At 48.0% G+C, this 14,659-nt stretch overlaps 1 protein-coding gene across 1 annotated transcript in view; it reads left to right on the forward strand.

Moving 5' to 3' along the window:
- LOC123748513 (paired box protein Pax-6-like) overlaps positions 1–14,659 on the forward strand; it is a 78,496-nt gene that overhangs the window by 27,647 nt on the left and 36,190 nt on the right. The window contains 2 exon segments of the mRNA XM_069317767.1: positions 1,952–1,961; positions 14,045–14,209. Coding sequence (XP_069173868.1) covers positions 1,952–1,961; positions 14,045–14,209 — 175 coding nt within the window.

Genomic DNA, 14,659 nt, shown 5'->3' on the forward strand with positions numbered 1-14,659 from the left:
AACCTATCGTGGTATAGCCTCCAGTGATTATAAACCTCTTGTGGTATAGCCTCCAGTGATTATAAATTCTTGTGGTATAGCCTCCAGTGATTATAACCTATCGTGGTATAGCCTCCAGTGATTATAACCTCTTGTGGTATAGCCTTCAGTGATTATAACCTCTTGTGGTATAGCCTCCAGTGATTATAACCTCTGATGGTATAGCCTCCAGTGATTATAACCTCTGATGGTATAGCCTCCAGTGATTATAACCTCTTGATGGTATAGCCTCCAGTGATTATAACCTCTGATGGTATAGCCTCCAGTGATTATAACCTATCGTGGTATAGCCTCCAGTGATTATAACCTCTTGTGGTATAGCCTCCAGTGATTATAAATTCTTGTGGTATAGCCTCCAGTGATTATAACCTATCGTGGTATAGCCTTCAGTGATTATAACCTCTCGTGGTATAGCCTCCAGTGATTATAACCTCTGATGGTATAGCCTCCAGTGATTATAACCTCTGATAGTATAGCCTCCAGTGATTATAACCTCTCGTGGTATAGCCTCCAGTGATTATAACCTCTGATAGTATAGCCTCCAGTGATTATAACCTCTGATGGTATAGCCTCCAGTGATTATAACCTCTCGTGGTATAGCCTCCAGTGATTATAACCTCTGATAGTATAGCCTCCAGTGATTATAACCTCTGATGGTATAGCCTCCAGTGATTATAACCTCTGATGGTATAGCCTCCAGTGATTATAACCTCTGATGGTATAGCCTCCAGTGATTATAACCTCTGATGGTATAGCCTCCAGTGATTATAACCTCTGATGGTATAGCCTCCAGTGATTATAACCTCTCGTGGTATAGCCTCCAGTGATTATAACCTCTCGTGGTATAGCCTCCAGTGATTATAACCTCTCGTGGTATAGCCTCCAGTGATTATAACCTCTCGTGGTATAGCCTCCAGTGATTATAACCTCTCGTGGTATAGCCTCCAGTGATTATAACCTCTCGATGGTATAGCCTCCAGTGATTATAACCTCTCGTGGTATAGCCTCCAGTGATTATAACCTCTGATGGTATAGCCTCCAGTGATTATAACCTCTCGTGGTATAGCCTCCAGTGATTATAACCTCTGATGGTATAGCCTCCAGTGATTATAACCTCTGATGGTATAGCCTAATTGTAAAAAAAAACTCACTCATACAGCCAAAAATACCCTTCAAATTCACATTAAAAAATAACATTAATCGTCAATATGTTTACACAATGTATAATAGAATTACTTTTCACAACAATACATTATTTGCCAAAGGGGAAAAATCATAATAAAACCTATGAAACGTAATTCTTTTAAATACACCGCATGATCAACTATAATAATTTAGAGATTTATATAAAAAATAACAACATGAGAGTTGTGATTGATGTGGATTGACTTACGTATATCTGGAGGATAGAAGTTATTTTGTTATTAAATGGCGACAGACGCACAATAAATAATTTAGCAGGAGAAACTTCTCCCAAGTAGCCAAGTTCAAGTTCAAGTATGTTTATTGAGATAAGCAATAAATACATCTCAAAGGGATAGAGTAGCTTAGGCTATTTCTACCCCCCCAAGTAGCCGTCCACAGTTGTGTGAGGAATGTGTTAAAAAGCGCGTCCGAGTAAGTGTGAAGACAGCTTGAGTGAAGGCATTGTTTACGGCCTCGCCCTCATACATCTTGCGTCAGGGGCAGCGCGCCGCCACGCCCTCTTCGCATTATCATCCGGATAATAGTGTCGCTTCCTTCTCGATGCTGTGGCGTTTTTTTACGGCATTGTCTTGGTGACTCCTCCGGTAGATTGATGAGTGGGATTGTAGACAGCTTACGGGACATTAGACGCGCCCCCCCTCTTGCTATCACTGATGAGTTGGCAGCTAGGGGTTTTATTGACCTATTTTTCGCTTATATCTCATAGATGATTCGGCGTAAGTTTTACCGCATTAATATACCACAATATAGTGGGTTTATATCGCTGAGATAATGTTATTCTAAACTGTAGGAAGTAGAGGTATTTAAATGTGGTGGATAATGATTACTCGGCAACGTGAATCAGACGACTCGCCCCCTATTGGTCGGAGCAGCGAGAGAATCCATCATTTTGTACAGTAGCGGCGCCCCGCCAGGCAGTTGATGCCTGGCCGTCCGCGGGTGATGGCTGGCGCGAGCTTCCTCCCTCTCGCTGCCTTTTTTTTCCCTTATTCTCCTTGGTACAATGCCATGATATATTACCACGACAGCAGTCTATACATTACATGGTGTTTTTTTTTCCCTTTCTTCTCATTTATATAGTTGCGAGTTCCATGTTTCAAGTAAGTTTATTGAGGAAATAATATACTGTACCTACCCACCCCAAAAGGATAGAATATTTTAGGCTACTTTCCCCTCATATTGTTCCGTGTTTGTACTCATTTCAAGTTGTTCATTTAATATCTGGATAATTTTTGTATTTGGTTTACAAGTCATTCATTCTTCTATGAAAATATTTGTTAGTAGGAGTAGGTGTTTTTTTTTGGTCTGGACCTCCCTAGGGATTTGAAAGAAATTACAGGACTCTTGGGCTGAAAATTTCAAGAATTGTGAATGCATAACTTTATACAGCTCTTTATACAGAGATTGCACCTGGAGTGCTCAGGATTGGGAGATCCGTCACCTGTAGCTACCTGTCACAGGTAACGGTAACCCAACCTGATCCTGGCAACCACTGTGTCGCACAGTCTAGTGGACGTTTTGTGCTGCCCATAAACATAGGTTTCAGATCTGAACAAATCATAGCTTTTTATACTGGTGCTTTCAGGTCGTTCGAAGTCAGTAAGTTCTTTCCTATCAGACCTGAGTGTTTGGACCAATACAGTTTTGACAGCAGAGATGGGGATACCTAGATCTAATTCAACTTCAAACTTGTTAAACGCTAATTTGGCTGCAATGTCTGTCTCATTATGATGGGTTATATTTATGTGTGAAGGTATCCATACAAAGGAGATTCTAGACCCTTTACTCTGTGCATCAATTAGGTCATTTATAGTTGGGAGTATGAGGTTCTTGCTGTCGATCTTCCAAGAGAAGTTTTAGATTGCTTGAAGAGCAGACTTTGAATCGCAGAATATTATTCCTCCTCCAATATTTTTTAATGTACTGGTTGCTAAGTGTAATGCCGCTAGTTCTGCTTGTGTGGAGGTCAGCCAGTTGTTTAACCCGACACTGACAGTCTTTGTGCAAATATTATTTCTATAAAACCTACATGCCGCTGCAGTCCGTCCAGTAGAGGATTGGACTGAGCCGTCGGTGTAGACACAGTGCTCGTGAGATCTTAAACTCTCGATGGAGGAGGCAATTGTTTCAAGAGTGACAGCTTTGAGTAGAGTAAGATTCTCATTATCTTTCTTGGTGACAGGTGTGTATGATACTTGAATGGTGGGGTACAGATAAAGAGGAATATCAGACAGGTAGATTGCACTTTGTGTAAAAAAAATTAAAATATGTGCACTTTGTGCTTGACTGAATACATCGAAAAACCTATGGAAAATATATGTCGTATTTCAGTTACACATGTTGAATGCCTACAGGCGACACCAGCAGTTATATATATATATATATATATATATATATATATATATATATATATATATATATATATATATATATATATATATATATATATTATTAAATATGACCGAAAAAGTAAGATTAATAATTCTAACACGAATTTTCTCAATCTTTCGTACATTACGCTTCACTGTTGGAGGTAAATCAAAAATCACTTCTCCAAAATTCATTTTTATTTCTAGTCTTATTTTATTTCTAGTCAAGACTAGAAATAAAAATGAATTTTGGAGAAGTGATTTTTGATTTACCTCCAACAGTGAAGCGTAATGTACGAAAGATTGAGAAAATTCGTGTTAGAATTATTAATCTTACTTTTTCGGTCATATTTAATAATATATGTCTACAGGAAAGACTGCTACCAAAATATATATATATATATATATATATATATATATATATATATATATATATATATATATATATATATATATATATATAGCGACCTTTTTTCCTGGTGTAGGTATATAGACTGGTGCTCGGGGCAGCTTTGATATGTTGGTATAACTAAAGGACATAAATATACATTGGCATAATTGTATTAGCCGCAGTTCTCATGGTCGACCCCCACAAACACCAGCCATAAAAAAAAAGCATCAAAGCTTTAAACTAACAAATATCATACACGCCTCCTGCTCCCATTTGTCTCCCGCAAAATAAAACGCCAACATTTGGAAATTGAGTTACGCATAAACCATTTCATATATAAAAGAGGACCCTGCTAGCAAATTGAGTTTTTTGGGGCCAGACGCATGTTTTCCAAATCAAAGCGGTGAGTGAAGCGGAAAACACCCCCCCCCCCCCGTCTCTCTCTCTCTCTCTCTCTCTCTCTCTCTCTCTCTCTCTCTCTCTCTCTCTCTCTCTCTCTCTCTTCTCTCTCCCTCTCTCTCTCTCCCCCCCCCTTTCCCTCCCACCCGAACCATCAAAGTGCATGGGGGCGGCTCGGGTAAAATTAACAATCAGAGCTTACAGACGCGCCTTCTCTACGCCTGATTTAACCACAAAATTTGTTTTCAGCTAAATTTTTGTCGAGGGCAGCCGAGGGCCCGAGGCCTGCCGTGCCCCCTAGGGGGTATGGGGGCAAGGGTTGATACCTGGTTGATGGGGTTCTGGGAGTTCTTCTACTCCCCAAGCCCGGCCCGAGGCCAGGCTTGACTTGTGAGAGTTTGGTCCACTAGGCTACGCCCTCAACCCATACCCTGTCCTCCTTGTTTACACTCAAGCACACGCGCGCGTACACGCAGACATTGACATATGCACACACGCAAAAGAGAGAGAGAGAGAGAGAGAGAGAGAGAGAGAGAGAGAGAGAGAGAGAGAGAGAGAGAGAGAGAGAGAGAGAGAGAGAGAGAGAGAGAGAGAGAGAGACGATGTGTTCGATAATAGTTTGAAAAACTTGACATTGAGACTAGGTCGGGGAAGACGGGAACCCCATACACACCCCAAGAGAGCGTCTCTTGACCACCGTGATCCTCTGCAGCACGAGAGGCTCTCCTCTGTAGAGCACTGTGCGAGGCTTCGCTGATAACAGAGCAGAGGGAGGCTCTTCTACTGGACAGTTTAGGGGAGGATGAAGAGTTGAGGAGGGCGGTGGTGGCCCTCCTGCTGCTGCTGCTGTCATCAAGTGAGCCGCTAACACAATTACCCTGTAATGAAGCCGACTCTGCTACCTCCTCAACCCCCCCACACTCACACCCCCCCCCCCACACGCACACACACACACACACACACCAACACACACACACACACACACACACACACACACACACACACACACACACACACACACACACACACACACACACACACACACACACACACACACGCACACACACACACGCACACACACACAGCATTTAAGTAACCACCCACAAAACCTATACATGTTTCAACAATCATGGCATTATTTCATCATCATGGCGTCACAAACCGAGGTTATTATTGTTATAGACAACCTCGTAGCCGCTTCAGGCTCCATAGACTATTCAATAGATGTAAACAAACTGGTTGAAAGATGTAGAGGCTTCGTAAGGAAATGCTTGATCAGTCCCGGCCCTTTGGTTCTCATGCGCCGATCAGGAACCTTTGGCACTGATTCCTGAGGTGTTGATGGCCAGTCTCCCAAGTGCCACATGTCTGGGGGTTGTGGGGGGGGCGAGGGTGAGTGCCATCATCAGGGCCAGGGAGGAAGGGCAGCACCCGGGTGCCGCCGGGTGCAACACACAAGGCTCTCGACGGTGTATTTGTGTGGGCAATACTCGTTATCCCGGTCGCAGGATAACGGGAGGGAGCCGGTCGGCCGAGCGGACAGCACGCTGTACTTGTGATCCTGTGGTCCCTGGGTTCGATCCCAGGCGCCGGCGAGAAACAATGGGCGGAGTTTCTTTCACCCTATGCCCCTGTTACCTAGCAGTAAAATAGGTACCTGGGTGTTAGTCAGCTGCTACGGGCTGCTTCCTGGGGGGTGGAGGCCTGGTCGAGGACCGGGCCGCGGGGACACTAAAAGCCCCGAAATCATCTTAAGATAACCTCAAGAAGATAACACTGTAGGCGTTTGTGCATATTCCGGTGCTGGCCGGGACGTCCTTGTCTCTTACACTAAAAAGCCCCGAAATCATCTCAAGATAACCTCAAGATAACCTCAAGATACCGACGGCAGACAGTCCCGCTGTCAGAAGAGACAGCGGGGACTGTCTGACTGTCTCTTCTGTCTATTTATTGCCGTCTCCTCCTTCAATCATCACAGTCGACTTGAGAATGGTCCAGGACGGACCGAAACGTCGTCGTCCCTTCACTTTCAGTTACGCAAGCACTTACGAACGTGTACATCTTTTCCTCAATCTTTGACGGCTTTGGTTACATTTATTAAACAGTTTACAAGCGTGAAAACTTGTCAATCAACTGTTGTTATTGTTATAAACAGCCTCCTGGTGCTTCGGAGCTCATTAACTGTTTAATAATTGTAAACAAAGCCGCCAAAGATTGAGAAAAGATGTACACGGTTCGTAAGTGCTTGCGTAACTGCTTCGTGAATCTGGCCCCAGGTTCGTAAGTGCTTACGTAACTGTGGATTCAGTCTAATCCGAGCTTGTGTAGTTTATTCCATATAGTGATCCAGAGGGTAAGATGTACGGCTGCGAATACCCGGATCGAGGGTTCGAATCCCCGCATTCCTAAAATGATTTTCTTAATACTACTACTACTAATAATAATAATACACAGAGAAATCCTATTATCGCGATACATCAATGAGAAAATCCATCGGAGCCGTGATGAGGATTCGAACCTGTGCTCTGGGTGTTCCCAGATGTACGCTCTATAGCCGACTACGCCTCAACATGGTCAAAAGAACAGCAACCTGAGGTACTCCTGCACCCACGACGATTCCCCGAGGCTTCCACTGAAGCCCAACCTGAGTGTCACACAATCCCACACTCTGGCTCTGTAGTTCAGTAGTTCTACCTCTGATGGCCCTAATTAATAATACTAATCTTGATTTGTGAACAAAGATAGATCTGATCGGATATATTCACAATACAAATGTTTACTGGCTTTAAGCAGCACGGGATGAGTACTTCAGACACTGCCCTTGGAACAAAGGAACAAATTGAGTCATCTGATAGCTGTGTGTGTGTGTGTGTGTGAGTGTGTGTGTGTGTGTGTGTGTGTGTGTGTGTGTGTGTACTCACCTAGTTGTACTCACCTAGTTGTGCTTGCGGGGGTTGAGCTCTGGCTCTTTGGTCCCGCTTCTCAACCGTCAATCAACAGGTGTACAGGTTCCTGAGCCTATTGGGCTCTATCATATCTACACTTGAAACTGTGTATGGAGTCAGCCTCCACCACATTGCTTCCTAATGCATTCCATTTGTAATGTGTGTGTGTGTGTGTGTGTGTGTGTGTGTGTGGGTGTGTGTGTGGGTGTGTGTGTGTGTGTGAGTGTGGTTGGGGGGAGCTTATCAGCACACAAGATAAGGCTCGTCTCAAGGGCTCCTGTAACCAAACAACAATTAAGGGGTCATAAGGCGACACTCAGGTAGTGATTTATCAAAGCACTCGGGCCGGGCGTGAGGGGAGGCACTCATAACAGTGAGGGGAAGCACTCGTAACAGTGAGGGGGAAGCACTCGTAAGAGTGACAATAATGTGTGTGGAGTGTGGCGCGCCGCACGACACCTCCGCCCCAAGTGCCCTCCGCCAACACATCTAGTCCCTCATCGCGCTTTTGTCTACTCACAATAATGGAAACACTATGGGCCCATTGTTTCCCCCTAGTGTGGCCAGCACGCTGCACGACCATTGCCTTGCTCTTGACGTAATATAAACCTCGATCCGGGTTCTACTATCCACCAGTTAAGCCACTAACTATTCTCTATATCTTGTCTCAGTCACAACATTTATCGATGAGAAGTTGCTATGTTGACGTGGTTGGTTAGGGGGTCAGGTTCCTGGGGCCAGATTCACGAAGTAGTTACGCAAGCACTTACGGACCTGTACATCTTTTCTTAATCTTTGACTTTCTATTTGGGATTTTCTTCTTGAGGTTATCTTGAGATGATTTCGGGGCTTTTAGTGTCCCCGCGGCCCGGTCCTCGACCAGGCCTCCACCCCCCCCCAGGATGCAGCCCGTGACAGCTGACTAACACCCAGGTACCTATTTACTGCTAGGTAACAGGGGCATAGGGTGAAAGAAACTCTGCCCATTGTTTCTCGCCGGCGCCTGGGATCGAACCCAGGACCACAGGATCACAAGTCCAGCGTGCTGGACATTGAGGCATGTTTGACGTAGAGTGCCATGTAAGCACTTCGACTGAGTGTGCCACGAGACTGGCACTCCTCTGGAGTCAGGCAGCGCGCTAACTACTCTCAACAAATCCCTGACTGTCTAACTGTCCTCTCTCTTCATGGACCGAACACTGAGAGTCCAGAAGCCAGATTCACGAAGCAGTTACGCAAGCACTTACGAACGTGTACATCTTTCCTCAATCTTTGACGGCTTTGGTTACATTTATTAAACAGTTTACAAGCATGAAAACTTGCCAATCAACTGTTGTTATTGTTATAAACAGCCTCCTGGTGCTTCGGAGCTCATTAACTGTTTAATAATTGTAAACAAAGCCGCCAAAGATTGAGGAAAGATGTACAGGTTCGTAAGTGCTTGCGTGACTGCTTCGTGAATCTGGCCCCTGGTCCTCCCAGAGACCTGGGCCACAGCCAACACTGAGGATAATCTGTAACCATCAAAATCCAAATCTGCAAATGACACAGTGTTTAATGGCGGCTAGGCGGGCCGGGCGCCATTGTGAGCGGCGCGCCTCGCTCCCTGAATGTAAACTGCCTCATTGGCAGCTTTTACTGCGGTTATGCTTGTGGTAGTGATGGTGTAATGGTGAGGGGGGAGGGAGGGGGTAATGGTGAGGGGGGTGGGGGTGATAGTGAGGGGGGGGTGGGGGGATGGTGAGGGGGGGGATGGTGAGGGGGGGGATGGTGAGGGGGGGTGGGGGGATGGTGGTGGTGACTACAGGGAAAGTCTATCAGTCACGTCGAGGATTGATTGGTTGATGAAGATTAAGCCAGCCAAGAGGTGGCACGGGCATGAATAGCCCGCCAGACGAAGAGTGAGAGGTCAGTTAGCTATGTTTGGCCCGTCCCCCATTTCCCGTTTTCTGCTGACGTGTTTGATACACGTCTTGGCCTTCAGATAATTGGCCACGTATATCTTGAGGTTATCTTGAGATGATTTCGGGGCTTTAGTGTCCCCGCGGCCAGGAGGCCTCGACCAGGCCTCCACCCCCAGGAAGCAGCCCGTGACAGCTGACTAACACCCAGGTACCTATTTTACTGCTAGGTAACAGGGGCATAGGGTGAAAGAAACTCTGCCCATTGTTTCTCGCCGGCGCCCGGGATCGAACCCGGGACCACAGGATCACAAGTCCAGTGTGCTGTCCGCTCGGCCGACCGGCTCCCCCCGACGTGGTGGATAAAGTCGACTTGATAGAAGTCGGCTTCTTCTTTCATTTCATTCCCTTGGATCCATCCTGACCCAAATCCTTATCCTGACCCCTTCCAAGTGCTAATATAGTCTTAATGGCCTGGCGGTTTCACCTGAGACTTGCCATTCACTTCTTGACCTACTGCCCAACCACTTGGGCTGGACGGTAGAGCGACGGCCTCGCTTCATGCAGGTCGGCGTTCAATCCCCGACCGTCCACAAGTGATTGGGCACCATTCCTTCCCCCCCCCGTCCCATCCCAAACCCTTATCCTGACCCCTTCCAAGTGCTGATATGGTCTTAATGGCTTGGCGCTGAAGGAGGCTGTATTCCCCTTTCATGTATTTTGTATGTAGCGATCACGTCCTCTCAGTTCCTCAACCACAACTCAGCAATTGTTTCTCAACCTAGCAACAAATAATACAGGCAAACAAGTGAACAACATAATCACCATGTTATCTTGAGATTCTTGAGGTTATCTTGAGATTCTTGAGGTTATCTTGAGATTCTTGAGGTTATCTTGAGATGATTTCGGGGCTTTTAGTGTCCCCTCGGCCCGGTCCTCGACCAGGCCTCCACCCCCAGGAAGCAGCCCGTGACAGCTGACTAACACCCAGGTACCTATTTTACTGCTAGGTAACAGGGGCATAGGGTGAAAGAAACTCTGCCCATTGTTTCTCGCCGGCGCCTGGGATCGAACCCAGGACCACAGGATCACAAGTCCAGCGTGCTGTCCGCTCGGCCGACCGGCTCCCTTGTACTCAACAAACCACACAATTACAAAACCAAAAAAAAAAAAAAATCACTCCCAAATGAGCAATTATGTTGACTGCCAAACAAACAAAAAAATTACATCAATTTCACCACGATTGAAAAATTATTGATTGTTCTGTTTTGATAATTGCTAAGGGTTGAGGGTGGTAGATGGACCATCCCTAAGGGGGTAGAGGGTCCCCCCCATCAGTGAAGGGGGAAGGGGGGGGGTGGTGGTAAGGGTTGAGGGCGGTAGATGGACCATCCCTAAGGGGGTAGAGGGTCCCCCCCATCAGTGAAGGGGGAAGGGGGGGGGTGGTGGTAAGGGTTGAGGGCGGTAGATGGACCATCCCTAAGGGGGTAGAGGGTCCCCCCCATCAGTGAAGGGGGAAGGGGGGGGTGGTGGTAAGGGCCCTTCGCCACACTTTAAACACCAGAGGGCCCTTCGCCGCGATGGAATTGTTACAATGAGGATATTAGGAGTTAACGTATAGTTCTTCACCTTCAATGGCTTTCTGTCGGTGGGCTATTTACATGGAGATTAAGGGCTCTTGAGGGGGTGGTTGGGTAGTTAGGTTGGCTTCCGGTACTTCTTCTTCTTCTCTCTCTCTCTGTCTGTCTGTCTGTCTGTCTCTCTCTCTCTCTCTCTCTCTCTCTCTCTCTCTCTCTCTCTCTCTCTCTCTCTCTCTCTCTCTCTCTCTCTCTCTGTCTCTCTCTCTCTCTCTCTCTCTCTCTCTCTCTCTCTCTCTCTCTCTCTCTCTCTCCCTCTCCCAGGAGCTGGGGGGGGGGGGGGAGGAAGGGTAGGGGGATATTTGTAAAAATATATGTTTAGTAATATTTTATCTCAATTACAAGTTTTTTTAATCTCTTGCGTCACTTCCTTCTGTGTGTGTGTGTGTGTGTGTGTGTGTGTGTGTGTGTGTGTGTGTGTGTGTGTGTGTGTGTGTGTGTGTGTGTGTGTGTGTGTGTGTGTGTCTGACAGCTTCTCTGTTAACAGTCAGAACTCTTCCATCATACCACAACACTCCCAACACCAATATAGATGTAGCGTTGAATTCCCTCTCTCTCATCTCCCCCCACACTCCCCCCCCCCCATCACCCCATTCGTTCTTGCTTCACTTGCAACCACCTCAGCACACACACACACACACACACACACACACACACACACACACACACACACACACACACACACACACACACACACACACACACACACATCAAAATCCCTGAGACGATTACAAGTCTTGGATTCCCGAATCTTTTCTCTCATCATCAAACTCTTGAAGAAAGAGGGGGGCCGAATCCCCCCCCCTCCTTCCTTGCAAGCGCTGGGTTTTATATACAGCCCCCCCCCCTTCCCCCCCTTTTTAAGCTTGCGATGCTTGCATTTTTTTAGGGGGGGGGGAGGGGAGGAGTCCTCATTTAAAGTTATGGCCGCCAGCGTGCACGCACACACACACACACACACACACACACACACACACACACACACACACACACACACACACACACACACACACACACACACACACACACACAGTTTCAAGTTTAGATATGATAGAGCCCAATAGGCTCAGGAACCTGTACACCTCTTGATTGACGGTTGAGAGGCGGGACCAAAGAGCCAGAGCTCAACCCCCGCAAACACAACTAGGTGAGTACACACACACACACACACACACACACACACACACACACACACCCACCGCAAATTAGTCTTGGCAAGTCTTCGGCAGTTGGACTTGGACTTGCTATGGACTTTCTTCGCCGTCTTTCCCACACACTCTTCTTATATACGCCTTACTGCCTTTTTTTGTCCTTATTGCTTCTATTTCTCTTGGTGGTGCGTTGGTGTGTGTGATATTAAGAGTCTTGGACCGTCGAGCAGTGATTTCCTATGATGACTGTCATGGTGCCCAGTCGATCTTCTCTGGTATCCTGTATACCCCGAGGGGAGGGAGGGGGGAAGGGGTAATTGTGCACTGGTGATAACCCAATCACCAGTTTCTGCCCCCCCCCCCATCATTTTATTAGCCAATCAAGACGGAGCCATTATGATTAAACCTAATCACCTCTAACAGACGTAAGTTCCTGATCAATCACTAAATATTAATCACAGTTTTGGGGGACTAATCAGTGCTCATCATTAACTAATGGGGTCAAGCCCATTACCCATTTTATCACTGGTATGTCCTATTTCATTCACCTCTCTTCCTGCTGTTAGTTCCTGAGGTCTCCTCACCTCCTTAGAGCTCTTCTCACCTCACTACCTCTACTTCACTAGCCTCAAGCTCCTCTATTCACCCCCCACTAACCCCAGGCTCCTCTACTCACCCTCACACTAACCCCAGGCTCCTCTACTCACCCCACACTAACCCCAGGCTCCTCTACTCACCCCACACTAACCCCAGGCTCCTCTACTCACCCCACACTAACCCCAGGCTCCTCTACTCACCCCCACTAACCCCAGGCTCCTCTACTCACCCCACACTAACCCCAGGCTCCTCTACTCACCCCCCACTAACCCCAGGCTCCTCTACTCTCCCCCACTAACCCCAGGCTCCTCTACTCACCCCACACTAACCCCAGGCTCCTCTACTCACCCCCCCACTAGCCTCAGGCTCCTCTACTCACCGCACACTAACCCCAGGCTCCTCTACTCACCCCACACTAACCCCAGGCTCCTACTCACCCCCCACTAACCCCAGGCTCCTCTACTCACCCCCACTAACCCCAGGCTCCTCTACTCACCCCACACTAACCCCAGGCTCCTCTACTCACCCCACACTAACCCCAGGCTCCTCTACTCACCCTCACACTAACCCCAGGCTCCTCTACTCACCCCACACTAACCCCAGGCTCCTCTACTCACCCCACACTAACCCCAGGCTCCTCTACTCACCCCTCACTAACCCCAGGCTCCTCTACTCACCCCCACACTAACCCCAGGCTCCTCTACTCACCCCCCACTAACCCCAGGCTCCTCTACTTACCCCCCACTAACCCCAGGCTCCTCTACTCACCCCCCACTAACCCCAGGCTCCTCTACTCACCCCCCACTAACCCCAGGCTCCTCTACTCACCCCCACACTAACCCCAGGCTCCTCTACTCACCCCCCACTAACCCCAGGCTCCTCTACTCACCCCCCACTAACCCCAGGCTCCTCTACTCACCCCACACTAACCCCAGGCTCCTCTACGCACCCCCCACTAACCCCAGGCTCCTCTACGCACCCCCCACGAACCCCAGGCTCCTCTACTCACCCCCCACTAACCCCAGGCTCCTCTACTCACCCCCCACTAACCCCAGGCTCCTCTACTCACCCCCCACTAACCCCAGGCTCCTCTACTCACCCCACACTAACCCCAGGCTCCTCTACTCACCCCCCACTAACCCCAGGCTCCTCTACTCACCCCCCACTAACCCCAGGCTCCTCTACTCACCCCCCCACTAACCCCAGGCTCCTCTACTCACCCCCCACTAACCCCAGGCTCCTCTACTCACCCCCCCACTAACCCCAGGCTCCTCTACTCACCCCCCACTAACCCCAGGCTCCTCTACTCACCCCCCCACTAACCCCAGGCTCCTCTACTCACCCCCCCACTAACCCCAGGCTCCTCTACTCACCCCCCACTAACCCCAGGCTCCTCTACTCACCCCCAGGGCTCTTCTCACCATCAGAGAACAACAACGAGGTAACAAGCGACGGAAACAGTGAACATAACTCAAGTACCGACGAAGATTCACAGCTGCGTCTAAGACTCAAGAGGAAACTCCAGAGAAACAGAACTTCCTTTACGAATGAGCAGATCGACGCCCTTGAGAAAGGTGAGGGGAGAGGAAGTGTGTGTGGAAGGGGAGACGGAGGGAAGGGGAGGGGTGGGTAGGGATGGGGAGGGGAGGAAGGGAACTATGTAGCAAGAACAGTGGAATTGAAAACAAGTGTTAACATGGTGAGGAAGGATTTTGTGTGTGTGTGTGTGTGTGTGTGTGTGTGTGTGTGTGTGTGTGTGTGTGTGTGTGTGTGTGTGTGTGTGTGTGTGTGTGTGTGTGTGTGTGTGTGTGTGTGTGTGTGTGTGTGTGTGTGTGTGTGTGTGTGTGTGTGTGTGTGTGTGTGTATGCACTTCTGAACATGTTTATATAGGCTCATTACATTTATAATACAATACACAAATGTTTAAATATCTTTACTCACACCCAAACACCACCCACACACACACACACACACCCACACCCCCCCACACACACACCCACACCCACCCCCACCTACACACCCAC

Source organism: Procambarus clarkii, chromosome 88 (genome assembly GCF_040958095.1).
Source record: "Procambarus clarkii isolate CNS0578487 chromosome 88, FALCON_Pclarkii_2.0, whole genome shotgun sequence".
Classification (NCBI taxonomy): Eukaryota; Metazoa; Arthropoda; class Malacostraca; order Decapoda; family Cambaridae; genus Procambarus; species Procambarus clarkii.